Here is a 13,741-nt window from a genome sequence, read left to right as displayed (position 1 = left end):
ATACTGCCCCCATTATGTATAATATCTTATATTTCCATTTTGCTAAATTTCACTTTTTGACAATTTTTGATTCGGGCAGTTGGTCTTTACTTTGTGTTACATTTCCATGATGAATGAACCAACAGAAATGCTCCAAAATGACTTGGAATATTTTTTTTCATTGATTTTCACTGGAAGTTCCATGGTAAAGCTTCCAGTTCAAGAAATGGAAGGTTTTTGAGCAACAGTGATGATATATTTCATTATGAAACCTACCAGGATTACAATTCCTTTTACTTATATTTGATTCCTTGGACAGGTGCTGGTCTGCACTTCCATTTTTTCTAGTTTTTTTTTTTCAATGCTAAATAAATGATTAAAAAAGCAGCAAAAATGTAAAGGACATATTTTCTTTCTCCAGGTCAACACTCTGCACATTGCCATAACTTTTTATCAAAATCAGACCATAATAAAACCCCTCCACTTCTGCTCATAGACACTGATGTGGTTTGGACTTTGGAAAGGTTCTGAATCTGCACCATAATTGTATTGTGTGGGAATATAAATGCATTACATGTACATTGTTCATACCCTAGTGCACACATACACATATATGCATGCACACACACACACACGCACGTTGCGGTGTTGACCCGGTTGCTGCGGGGGGAGGAGAAACCCCCCTCCCCTTTTTGTCTTTAAAGAAATTCCTCTTTTAAAGAATGCCTGAGGAGAGTGAGAACCCCCAACCCCCATCACACACACACAGAGTTACTTACTGGCTTTCCCTTATGTTTAGCACCCCCCCCCCCACCCCCGACACACTAGGGTCCGTCTGATTTGGAGCTGTTACCAAAGCAATAACCAATTCTGCCAATGCTTTAGTGTGAGGGTGCGTGGACAGAGCTTTGGTGACATACGTGCAAAACAAAAGGTAAATTAGTTAAATTAGTTTTTATATGCAAATTAGCTGCTTTTCCACCTTACCACATTCCTATCACAAAGAACGATAAGAACTCAAGGGCAGCGTAGAAAGCTTTCAAAATAAAAGTCTTAATGCAAGATTTTAAACATTCGCCATTTCAGCCCAGTCAGTCTAGCAATATGGCTACCAAACACACGGAGGAGCATGCCATGGCTGAATGTGTGTTAAAGAACACAGTGGTCAGTCTTAGCTTTAATTTGGCATTTTTGGTGTCTAGGGATATTTCCCTCAACGGTGAATTGCGGAAATATAGTCTTTGCTTCTCTAGAGACGTTTTCTCATATGCCAACTAGCAATAGTATGTGTTGAAGCAGGAAAAATGCACAAAAGTCAAATTGTGATGACTAGACGACTGGATCACAGCATCTCCAAAACATTGAGCAGGTCTTGTGGGGTGTTCCTGGTCTACTGTGGTCAGTATACACAAAGACAGTGCTATAAGGAAGGACAGCTAGTGAACCAGCAACAGGGCCATGGGCATGCAGAGCTCATCGATGTGATCTGTTGGAGGTCCCAAAAGACGCCTTCAGAGGTCTTCTGGAGTCCATGCCTTGATGGATCAGAGCTTTTTTGGCGGCACAAAGGAAACCTACTCAATATTAGGCAGGTGGTTTTAGTGTTATGGCTGATTGACGTATTAATAATACTAAATATTTTGTACAGACATAAACACTCTTAATATCCAGTGCTGCTTTTGCATTCATTTGGGGTGGAAAACGTAATACTACCATTCTTCTGGACAAGCTCGTCCATTTCACTCTCTGCTGGAGTTCCTCTGTCTCATTTGTATCACATTTTGCATTCTGTGTCATATTCTGTTATATATAGTCTACACATTGTGCAGTGTGTGTGTGTGTGTGTGTGTGTGTGCAGATAATTAGTCGGTGATGGCTTTGTCTGCAAAGACTATAATGTGAAGCCTTTTCTATTCTAAAATGCATATTTCCGGACTACTCATATATTAAAATGAGGGAATGAAGGGAACAAAAAAATTTTTTGCCATTAGTCACATAATATTAAGTAAAGGAAAAAATATTAGCACAGCCGTAACACCAGGGCAACTCCTTTCTGTTTTTGATGCATACGCTCTCTAACACACACACACACACACACACACACACACACACACACACACACACACATATACACACTTCACGGCTATGGTATAGACAAAACTGTGTGAGAAACAGGAGGACACATGAGAATATGAGGAAATGTTGTGTGTGTGTGCGCGTGCGTATGTGTATTACGATATGAAGAGGAAGACTATCGCCACAGGATACTGTTGATGCAGCATGCAGCAGCGCGCGCACACACACAGGAAGTGATCAATAAGGGAGCTCTCTGTGAGAAAGGATCTATAACAACTCCATCCCTCCATCTCCATCTCTCTTCCTTCATTTATTCCTCTCTCGCTGTCTCCCTCATATATATATAAGTTATTATTATTTAGTACATTGTCTCACTGTCTTTCTCTGTTCTCTTTTACAAACTCATTCACTCTTCCTATCTCTTTTTCTTTGTCCATCTCCTTTTCTTCTCTCTCTCCCCTCCTTGTCTTTCTGCTTGCCTCTCTATTACTATTTCTATCAGTGTCTTATTCTTGTTCTCTCTGATACTCTATTTCTCTTATCTCTAAGGCTACGTTCACACAGCAGGTCAAGGTGGCCCAAGTCCGATCTTTTTCGCCATATGTGTCACACATGTCTTATCTGCGTGGCAGTGTGAACTAGGACTGCACAGTGTATCGTTTCAGCATTGCCATCGCAATGTGTGCATGTGCAATAGTCATATCACAGGAAGTGCAACGTCAAGTTAAGAAATTTACCATAAACACCATTCTACAGTTTACTCTGTACAAAAGGAAAATTCCCACTGTTCTCATTTTCCATGGCCGATCTACCAGGGGCAGATTACATTTGGACAATGTCATTCATTTTACTCCAATCTCGGATACACCTAATGTTATTAATTATTAATATAACAACATGCTGGATCACTAACTTAAAATGTGAATGTGCGAACGACAAAGAACACACTGGATCGGACATTTCCATTTCCATTTATGGCATCATTTAAATATGGTATTGAAAACCTATATATATATATATATATATATATATATATATATATATATATATATATATATATATAGCCAAACTGTGGCCACGCAACTGAGTTTTCCATTAATCCAACTTGACATTCACTGTGGAGAAGTGAAAACGGATGACAGTTAAAAGGAAGGATTTTCAGTGGTGGGATGGCGAGGTAGCAGACCTAATGAATTTTTGGGGTGATGTTTCTGTTCAAACTAAATTAGAAGGCACAGGTGTTTAAACCGCTCCGTGTTTAAAATGCCTAAAGAAATGGCCAAACAGCAAAGGATTGTCAAAGGATAGCCCAGCTATCATCCATTGGACCTCAATAACTCCTGTGATGCTGGAGAAGATGAAACCGAAGGTTTACATAACGCATTGCTCTTCAGCGCATGTGCTTCAGTTTAGAAGTGTGAACTGTTCCAACGAACATCAGATACAGGTCACATTAAAAATGAGTGAGAAAATCAGATTTGGGCCACTTTACCTGTACCTGTACTATTCCAGTGGTGAAATGATTCTGATGTGTATTACTGCTTTCTAAACCTTAGAAGTGTGGCATTATTATATATGTATTTAAATGTGATGCCATAATTCTATAACTAGCTACAAGTGAGAAGAGTTTCAATATCAAATTACACCACACTTTTAATGACTGGTCATAACTGCGGTTTCAAACTACGCACAAGACGCAGCATTTTTTTTAACTACGTTAAAAACAAAAAGTCTTAATTACCAACCAATACTAATTCAATACTTACTGCGCTTTGAAATAAGGGGTTTTTAATTGAAGCTCATAAGACTGAGCATCTGAAAGTAGACCATCCTGCTCAAACTACTAAAACACTCCACCACCCCACAGTAAGAAACACTGAGCTATCAACATAACATCACACAGTATGCTGTTTCAGGGAAGATTTGTTACACTGAAGATTCATTTCCCTCTGATATCGGATCAGCCATATAGGCCCGATCTGCCGCCACTGCTGCTTAATGTACTTTATGTTCTGTATATTTTAACACTACTGTAACAATACTGACAAACAGTCCCTGGGATAATTACATGCCATCACTGAAATGTAAAATTCAGTAGTGTATTGTAATACATCCAACACATTCAACCATTTGGTCACGACTGCACCAGTTAGACTGTTAACATTGTCTGCTCTCTTAAAAACGACAAAAACACAGAAATGACCAAAACATAAGACAAAATAAGATCAAATAAAAGATTTTTCCAACAACAGCTAAAAGTGTTTGTGTTCAAGGTACACTGCCTCAGAAACGGCTGTTGTCTTGTAGGATTTGGCCTAATGGAATCATATACGAATTCAAAAAGAAGAGCTGATCCCTGTGATGACACTTGTATAATAGACAGAAACGTGTAAACATTAGTGTCAGTATTAGTGACAGTGCTAGCTTGGGAAGAAAGCCAAAGGCCACCAATTTTCTCCCTTTGTTGTAATGTCAGCACCCATCAGCACTTAAATCTTCCAGGTGTTTAACCCAGCTTCAAACTGTGCTTTGGAAAAAAAAGCTATGCTTCAAAAACCTAGAGTGTTGAAGACTCATCTACTCAAAGTCACACAGCAATTACTCTCTTTCTAAATATATTGTTGATAAAGTGTCCCAAAAAGGTTGATAGACAACTGGGGCAGATCAAGCTTCTAAAGGATTTAATAAATAACCCAAAAAAATCATCATAACTTGTCATATGAAAAGCATATGGCTGTACCTCTAGTGCATTATTTGTCAAATTCGATTTGTTTCTATTTATGATATTAGTAATAGAGAAGTACATTCAATAGAGAAGTAATTCAAGTGTTTAAGTGAAACCAAACAATGCAAATCAAACCATTTCTAAAAGACCATATTTCAGAAAATACATTTCAACATGACCATTTACAACCTCTGTTTATTGTTTTACATTTAACAGGTTGTTTCTGTTACTGTGCTTTTAAAACAGATATATGTAAATGATCTTGTTCTGATTGGCTACCCTATATTGTGCCTCATTCGAAAAGTAGTCAACGCTGAAACACTGCTTATAATATCAGCAAGAATGGGCGGAGCTAAATGGCTGCAGGGCAAATAGGTCAATGTCTTGATGTTTGTGACATCACATGAACTTAAAAATATCACATAAAAAAAAACAAGCTTATAGTTTTGGAATATGGACTGAAAGGTACATTTTAAAACTCTTCATGGTATGGGCCATTTACAGATTTTCAGAGAACAGCTATTAACAGTTGTTTAAATTGAGTAGTTATGTGGAATTCTTTCCTTTTTACAAAGATGATTGTTTTTCATTATTTTTATTATTTTAGAATGTTCTGATACTGTTTGTTTAAGTCTGTTTATATTGTTTGAGCGCTCTTAAAAAAGGAATTACTCAAATGAGTACAATAATAAGAATATAACTTCAATACTAATGTATTCAATGATGAATATGCAGTAATGATATAGTCTTATACAAAGGTTCGGACATCTTTATTCAAATGAAATGACTGCATATGACTGTATATTATGTGTGTGTGTGTGTGTGTGTATATACAGAGAAGAGTGTTCTGAATTAAACGATCCTCTGGCCTTTTTCCCCTCATTTCTGCTTATCTCTCTCTTCCTCTACAATATCAGCTTCTGACACACACTGTACATTTAATCTGCCTCGCATGCTCGCGTATCTCGCTAACAACCACTGTACAAAGGCTTAACAGCACCAGCGCCACACACACACAGCAGAAATACTATAACAGCAATCTCTGTATAAAAGAGCTACTGTTACGCTCTTTCCCTCTCTCTCTCTCTCTCTCTCTCTCTCACACACACACACACACACACAGTAGCAGCATCAGTAACAGTTAATAGTAACATTTCAAAAACCTTAAACTGCAGTTACAAATAATGCTACCCTCTCAGAGCCTTACGTCCTTTCTAACACACAATCTACGTCACCTGAGGACTTAGGCAGTGGGAAACAATAAAATAAAACAGTTATTTCTTTATAATAATGATACTATATATATATATATATATATATATATATATATATATATATATATATACATACACATACATACATACACACACACACACAAAACACATTTGATTGACAGAAACTACGGCACTGACAGGTTACTGTATATTAGCGATTTAGGTGTTCAACACTCATTACAAATAAGATACAAGGTGTATGGTTCTTTTTGGTGTCATTTTTAAAGACTCAACCAGGGGAATCAGAACAATCGACTCCAAGACTGTACAGTATTCATTTAGTGTAAAGTAACAGCACTCAAGAAGAATAAGCTTGTCAATAACTTTATATTGCTGAAGTATCACTTACTGCTGTAATACTATAATATATTTGGTACATTTTGTGACGGTTGAATTAGCAAAAGAAAAAAAAAAACACTCAGTAAATGATGGTTGAAATAGCAAAAGCACTCAGCACTACTACTACAACTATTACTGCTAATAATTATATTTTAATACACAATTTTTTTGCTATTTGAACTTTGTTGAAAAGCATCCGTTATGCCTATATTTACTGCACAAACTATCCAAATGTTACTGTTACTGTAATCAATATGAAAGCATCTGTTTTATAACAGCAAGCAAAACTGTACATTAACATACAAATCCTCAGCTACTGTATGTGTAATAATCTTTTGCAAGAAGTATCATGTAAACCTTTTCACAATTGTTATATTTACAACAATTAAAGTGAACGAGTGAAGTTTAAGGGAAAACAAATGTATTTTGTTTCTTTTTTATTTCATTTTCGTTTTTATCCACAAAATGCTGTGTGGGGCAGCGTGTATTAAAACTAAGCTTCTAACAGATCTGTACATTCACAGTAAATGTAGCTGAATCACCCTATTCTGGATCAAAATATTCCAGTATGTTGTTAGAAGTGGACAAACAAGAATCTTTCAGAGCATATTTCTGATTTATCCATCTGCTCAAACTCAAGCTAAAATCAGTGATTTGTTTTGCAAGAACCTCTATAAAAAAATCATTAAACAGTACTTATGTTAATAAACAATGTAATAGTAATTCACTGAAATGAATAATCAAAAAATACAAATATTTTAAATGAATAAAAACTTATTTTATAAAAAGGACAATGTAACTGAAAACACTGCAAAGAAATAATAATTAACAAACTAATGCAACAAATAATTACAAGTTTCCAAAATTTGGGTCAACAAAATATTATATTATAAAAGTATAAGTGAATTATATAAGTATTACATTATTATAAATGTAAGTAGCTTACATTACAATGTTAATGTATCTAGTAAATATTAATTAACTACAAACTGCTACTCTTAAACTTGGATTTCTTGAACATAAAAAAAAACTCTGTACACTTACAATGTATTTGTTTATTTACCATTGGCTTCCAGACTTTTTGTTTAAACTAATTGTTTATAGTTAGTGTAAATAAAGACCCTAAAATGTGCATCAGTCCACAAATATTATTAAAATGCAATTCATGTGCAAGTTAAATAAAACAACAAGCCCTTTAATAACAGAATTGTAACAACATCTGAACAGCTCAAGGGCAGCTTTTTTATTTCAGTTTACTTGGAAATAAAGACATGTTCATAAAGAAACACCATACAGGCATTTAGTTCTCATACATGTTCCTAAAGTATAGAGCATAATTATATCTCACATACAAAATAATTACAATGAAATTTAGCCTCTTTAATCCAATAGCATACGGATACATGAATGGTGAACAATATTCAAAATAACTTAAATAATGTATGTAATTATCCTATTTGATAAATACTATCAATGCTATGTTGAAGCTTGATTACTGATTATTTTAGAATTTATTTAGAATTAACAAATCTGTACAAACACTGCACAAATCAGCCCAAGTTTCAATTTTACAGCAGCTTAAAAAGCAATTTCCACAAAAAATAATGATGCTGTGCTTATTTTTAGAACTCAATCTGTGGCTGACTCAAACACTCAAAAACAGTGAATCTGTCACACTGTGCACACTGAGTGTGAGGATGTAGGGAATGTTTATGATTTTAGTCATGGTCTTTTTTTTCATTGCACAGAATTACATAAAAACAGTTCTAATGCACGGCAGACATAAACGAAAAGCTTCGACACACAGAAACGCTATTATTTTCATTCATGAGCCACCACTTAGCCACTCGCACTGCCTGACATCTGTCGGAGGGACTTCATTTCCAACAATGCACTTGGTTTTCTCAGGACTACAGACATGGTGGCTCCGTAGGGTAGGCCTCTATACCCTCTTTCTTTCTCTCTGCATAGGAAAGGGGGATGTGGGGATTTGAAGAAGCTGTGCATGAGCCGAGAACAGGAAGGTTTACAAGTGAACAATGAATCAGGTTGTACAACACATGCTGTAGCCGATTAACGCTCAATAGTAAACACTGGTTCTCTGTGACTCATTTTATTTATTTTTAGGGTTGTCTTAACAGACTGAGCCAGACCCAGCACTATATGGCCTGTGGAAAAGGAATCTTAAACCTTGAAGACGAATCAGTACATCAGTACTGGAACATAATCTGGAATTGGCGTAGATGTTTAATAATGCTTTAAATGAAAGGACATTCCGTTCTACATAGTTAACATACCATTCTCTAATGAAAGCATCAGCATAAATAAATATATATAGGAGTTGGCTTTACTTAAATTCTAGTATTTCTGCACCTTTAACAAGAAGTAAAAATTAAAATGGGTTGTCATTTGATTTGCGGGCCTGTGTTCACCCCAACGTTTACCTCTTTCATTGACAAACGTAGCATAGCTCTGTAAAAATTTGCCGAACAGCATTAAAGACCACTGACGACAAGTACAGAACATGGCCTACACCTCTCGGTGGTACTGAAAATAATGGCTCTCCTGAGGAGAGTCACCTTCCCCTAGGCTAATTCTTCTAACTGCACCAGATTCTTTCTTTGTATTTAACTTGCTCTTGGTAAGCCATTACTTCTTAACAGACGCTAACCGTTACTCACAGAAACACTCAATAAAAGCACTAATATCAGGTCTGGATTTTGATGAAACAGAAAAGCATTGATCGACATAATGCGGCATATCGTTGTTAGAGCTTTAGTTGAATTATTTGCAGACAAGTTGAAGGAGTTAGCCTGCAAACTATCCGTGCTACAATTTACGAGGGATACAAAAAAAAATAATGTTTTTTCAACCTTTTCGGGAAAATAACAATTTAGCAAGAAATAAATCGAACAATTTTTCAAATAAGCTGAAGTCAAGCCAATGGCCAGTCCTCAAAGCAGTCAGCTAAGCAGTCACTGTATACAGGCTGCTGTTGCTTACAAGTTCTGTAAAATCAGCATAATTCTGACTATTTTATGATCCTAGAAGTATTGTGAAGGCCATCATTTGTTCTTAGAAAAGCTGATCATGCTGTAATTCACCACGATAGCGACAGTACACCGTCATTTTCCCACCTCTAATCAGGCCTGAATTTGATCAACAAACTAGCCTCCAATACAGGCTAGCATATAGCCAACATGAGGCCTCTGAGATGCTTGAAAGTTGGGGGTTGTGTTGGTTTTGGTCGCACAGTTTTTGCCGGAGAAGTGTGTACAATTGGAAAGCGTTTCTGAGCCATATTGTGAAAGCAGCCCTGCGGATGTGGTCCCGTGAGGCACCGTGAGGCACCGTACGGCCATACGTTGAAACCAAGCAACGAGGCGTCAACAACCAGAGCAAGCCAAAGCATGGGGAACCAGACCGGAGGGGCTGGGGAAGGGCTCTGTCTAACATCCAGCAACCCAGCATTAAACCACTGGTCTAAACAACTGACCCCAAAACGACCCAGCTGCTAAAAAAAAAACGACCCAAAGCACCAGAGAAATATCTGAAAGGAGTAGGAGGAGGAACACGGACAGGGAGAGAAAAAAAAAACACACAGCACATCACACCAGCGGGCCTGCTCATCTCTATTCTCCTCAAAACACGAGTCAAACATGCTTTCATGGAGGCGAAGCGCGCTGCTTGCGAGGACCTTGAGCCTAAAATCCCGTTAAAACAGGCGCTAAGCAGCAGCTACCTCGACCTAATCCCAAACACAACAGCGTCCTCATCAAAGCTACCATGTAAACACGTGAGCGCAGGATGGTGTTGTTCTCCTGTGGCTCCGACTATGAGGACACCACACATACATACACACACAAGCCCCTAAAGTAACACGGCAGGCAAGGAGAGAAGGCGGCTGTGTGAGGGTACATCCGACATTTCATAACCTAGCAGGTCTTTGTGGGTGTGGAGTTCAGAGAGCACTGAGACACGAGTCCTTCCCCAAGTGAAGTGCGGCGTGTCGCTTTAAGAAGAGCAGCATGCTCCTCAATGAAACCCAACAACGGCCAAGTCAGGGGGGCGAAGACAAATGCATAATTGGGCGGCTACAGAGTTTACCAAATGAGCCTCTGGTATGAACGTGTGGCCTGAAAACATCCAACTTCTGGGGGGGGGGCGCAATCAACCTCAAACACTGTGGCAAATGGGCTGCAGCTCCTCTGTAGCTTATGTAGCAGCTGCCAATGAAGTCCTCACAAGTCCACCGTCCATGAAATCAGCAGCACACACACACACACACACACACAATGTATTTATGAGCAGCGTGTTTTATTAGCTATTAGTTTAGCCCTTAACTTACTTGGTGAACGAACACGTCCAGTGGAGGGTCCACCAGGTTTCCCTCGCTGTGGGTCATCGAGATAAATCCAAAGCCCATGCGAACGTTGAACCACTTGCAGTAGCCCGAGCCCGACTGGGTCCGCTCTTCTTGCCCGGGGGTTTTGGTGGGGTCTCCGCCGCCACCTTTGCCTGGCCCTCCTGCGCGGTGATAGAAGCAGAGAGTCAAGCTATAACCGTGCTTGGATCAACAGGCGTTTTCTACAGAACCTTACACGATGGCGCGGGGGGGTGGTGGGGGGGGGGATACAATGCAGTTCTGGGAATGTGGAAGTTTGTGGAATTTTCTCCTTCATGCCAATCCTACAACAGCGAGCTCATCACTGAGCAGGATGCGTTCATGCATCCGATTCAAATGGCACGTGAACATGTGTCACATCAGCACAACGATTTGATGTAACGTTGTGTTCATATGCAGCCACTTATCACTGTTGCATCTTTTTCAACGCACGAGCAGTGCCTTATTTGGGGTGGTTGTGGGAGGGGGTGTGTAAAGGGCGTTCAGGAGTGAAGCACACTTTCAAAACCTTGCACGGCCCCCAGTGCCTGCTCCTGCTCCTGCTCCTGCTCCTGCTCCTGCTGTTGCTACTGCGATTGCTCAATTTCGCTCTTATACAATCCACCAACTCTCGGTTTGCCCCCTCTGTCTCGCGCTTGCTCTCTCTCTCTCTATCTCTCTCTCTCTATCTCTCTTTCTTCTCGCGGTGCATCTACCGTCATTCACCCGCCACCGAGGGGGGCACAACTCAGACGGGCAGGTGCGTGCACGATTGCTATTAGGGCAAAAAGACCCTCAAACCATCACCACCCCTACAAACCCCGGGCTGAAACCCAAAATCGCGAGAGCGGTGGGCTATCTCTGCACATGGGCAACGTGAAGCAGCAGGGGCGGTGCAAACATACATATATATGTATACACACACACACACACACATACACACACACACTTCGCGCGTGCAACAATAGCGAAAAGCTGCTGCTGCTGCTGCTGCTGCTGCTTCTGTTCATGCCCCCCGCCTCCCCCTTACACACACACACCTACCTACATACCCTTCACACTCCCACCCACCACCATCTAAAACATCCTCCTTTATATGAGCGGATCTGAAAGCGCGAGCGAAATGAGAGCATTTCAAAAAGAAAAACAAACGGGGAGAAAAACAGAAAGAAAAAAAGGCAGGATAACCTTCGGCCATGTTTCCCCGCGGACCCTCCGCTCCAAAGTTCCTGGAAAATCGTTTCCCTCCTCGTGCACTGGGGTGATGCGCGTCACCGTCGAGCTCGAGCCCACATCCCCGCGTCCGGCGAGTTTAGCTCGCATGGTACAGCGTGCTGCCCCGCGCGCCACATTTTCTCATCTCTCTCTCTCGGTGTCTCTCTCTCACTCAGACTCAGTCTCTCTCTCTCTCTCTCTTACCACCTCCTTCCCTCTCTTTTCTCTCTCTCTTGCTGCTCGTTTGCTCGCGCACTGCCGCGCTTGCACACGTGACCGTGTCAATTACGTGCCTGCCTCTCTCTCTCTCTCTCTCTCACTCTCTCACTCTCTCTCGTACGAGTGCGCGCGAGATTCAGAACCGAGTCGGACCATCAGGTGGACCCTGCTGTAAATCCTGAAAAGGACTTTCGTGCTCAGTAAGTTGTTTCATGTGAGAGGACTGCTCTTCATTTTGTTTGTTTATTATTTTTTTATTTAAGGTGTGGAACGGAGGGGGATGTGTGTTTGTTTGTTCTTGGTTTAAGCAAATATGTTGTGTGTTTTTTATTGTGGGATAGGAGTAGGAGTAAATGTTTATTGTGACATTTTTATTGGTTTATTTACTTGTTTATCTTGGGGGGAGGAAAACTGTTTAAATCCAGAGCAAAAAAAGGAGAAACTGAATTAGGATTATATTTAGATTTTTTAAGAAAATCTTTTTTCTTCTTTTTTTTGGAGGACGACTGTTATGTTCATTAATTCACTTTGTTGTTTTGTTTACTTACTTTAGTGTGTTTTTGTTTTGTTTTTTAAAGGTTAAAGTAGCTTTTGTTTTTTGTTTCCTTTGTTGTTTTTGGAGGAGGGGTGTTCTATGGACTTTTGGTTTTTATTTGTTACTTTTATATTTGTTTGATTGTTGACTGAAGTGTTGGAAGTCAGATAATTAATGGAGGAGAGTTATTCTAGGTAACCAGTTATATAATTTCACAACAATAAATGACTTAGAGAAACATTGAACTGATCATCAAAGTGAATTGATTGATCATGTGCAAGTTTATATGGTGTAAAAAGCTTACAGCAGACTTACCGTTCACTCTTTTACAAGCCATGTATAAAATGATCAGTTTTCAATCCTATATAGAACTTAGAACCTTTATAACATTAGGTTCTCTCTGTATAAACATGATATGACAATAATTGCCATAACTTGAAAGTAAAGTGAAAGGCTCCAGTCAGGTCATCTTTAGCATTTAATTAAACAAGTTTTAAAGGCACACTATCAAGATACTAATGTCTCAAATAGAGAGCTGGTCTTTCTAGAACATGATATATGAAATACATGCCAATATACTGTTCTAGGCACTATAAAAAAAATAAAACTGAAAAAAAAACATGACACCTAAAAAAAACAGTTGATTTCTTTCAACTGAATTCAGAAACATTGTCTAATTCAAAATAATTATTTGATTTGAAAAGAAACAATTGCTTGTTATGCACATAAAGTGATGTTTCTAGGTAAATCATGTTAGAATGCTAATGTGGAACCTTTAATACTATATCAACGTTTCCTTAAACTTTAAAAAAAAAAAGATTCTCTTTACATGCTTACAAACATCTCAAAAGAACCATGTTTGGCACCTTATTTATTACCCCAGCATTAGTGTAATAATTAGTAATTAGTATAATTATTTATTAGTATAAACGATGACTCCATAATATGGGACTTTCTGCTCCTTGAATTTCAATGTTATTGCTTTGTTTTTGTTT

The 13,741-nt window shown here is 38.9% G+C and overlaps 1 protein-coding gene across 1 annotated transcript in view; it reads right to left on the bottom strand.

Moving 5' to 3' along the window:
* lin28b (lin-28 homolog B (C. elegans)) overlaps positions 1 to 11,975 on the bottom strand; it is a 32,243-nt gene extending 20,268 nt beyond the window's left edge. Inside the window, exons 1-2 of the mRNA XM_072695196.1 lie at positions 11,966 to 11,975; positions 10,742 to 10,920 (exon numbers count right to left, since the gene is read on the bottom strand). Coding sequence (XP_072551297.1) covers positions 10,742 to 10,920; positions 11,966 to 11,975 — 189 coding nt within the window. The remainder of the gene's footprint in view (positions 1 to 10,741; positions 10,921 to 11,965) is intronic.
* Positions 11,976 to 13,741: the final 1,766 nt, after the last annotated feature.

The sequence above is a fragment of the Salminus brasiliensis genome, chromosome 1 (assembly GCF_030463535.1).
Source record: "Salminus brasiliensis chromosome 1, fSalBra1.hap2, whole genome shotgun sequence".
Classification (NCBI taxonomy): Eukaryota; Metazoa; Chordata; class Actinopteri; order Characiformes; family Bryconidae; genus Salminus; species Salminus brasiliensis.
The sequence above is the reverse complement of the archived record's forward strand: the minus strand, read 5'-3'. Positions and strand labels throughout refer to the sequence as shown.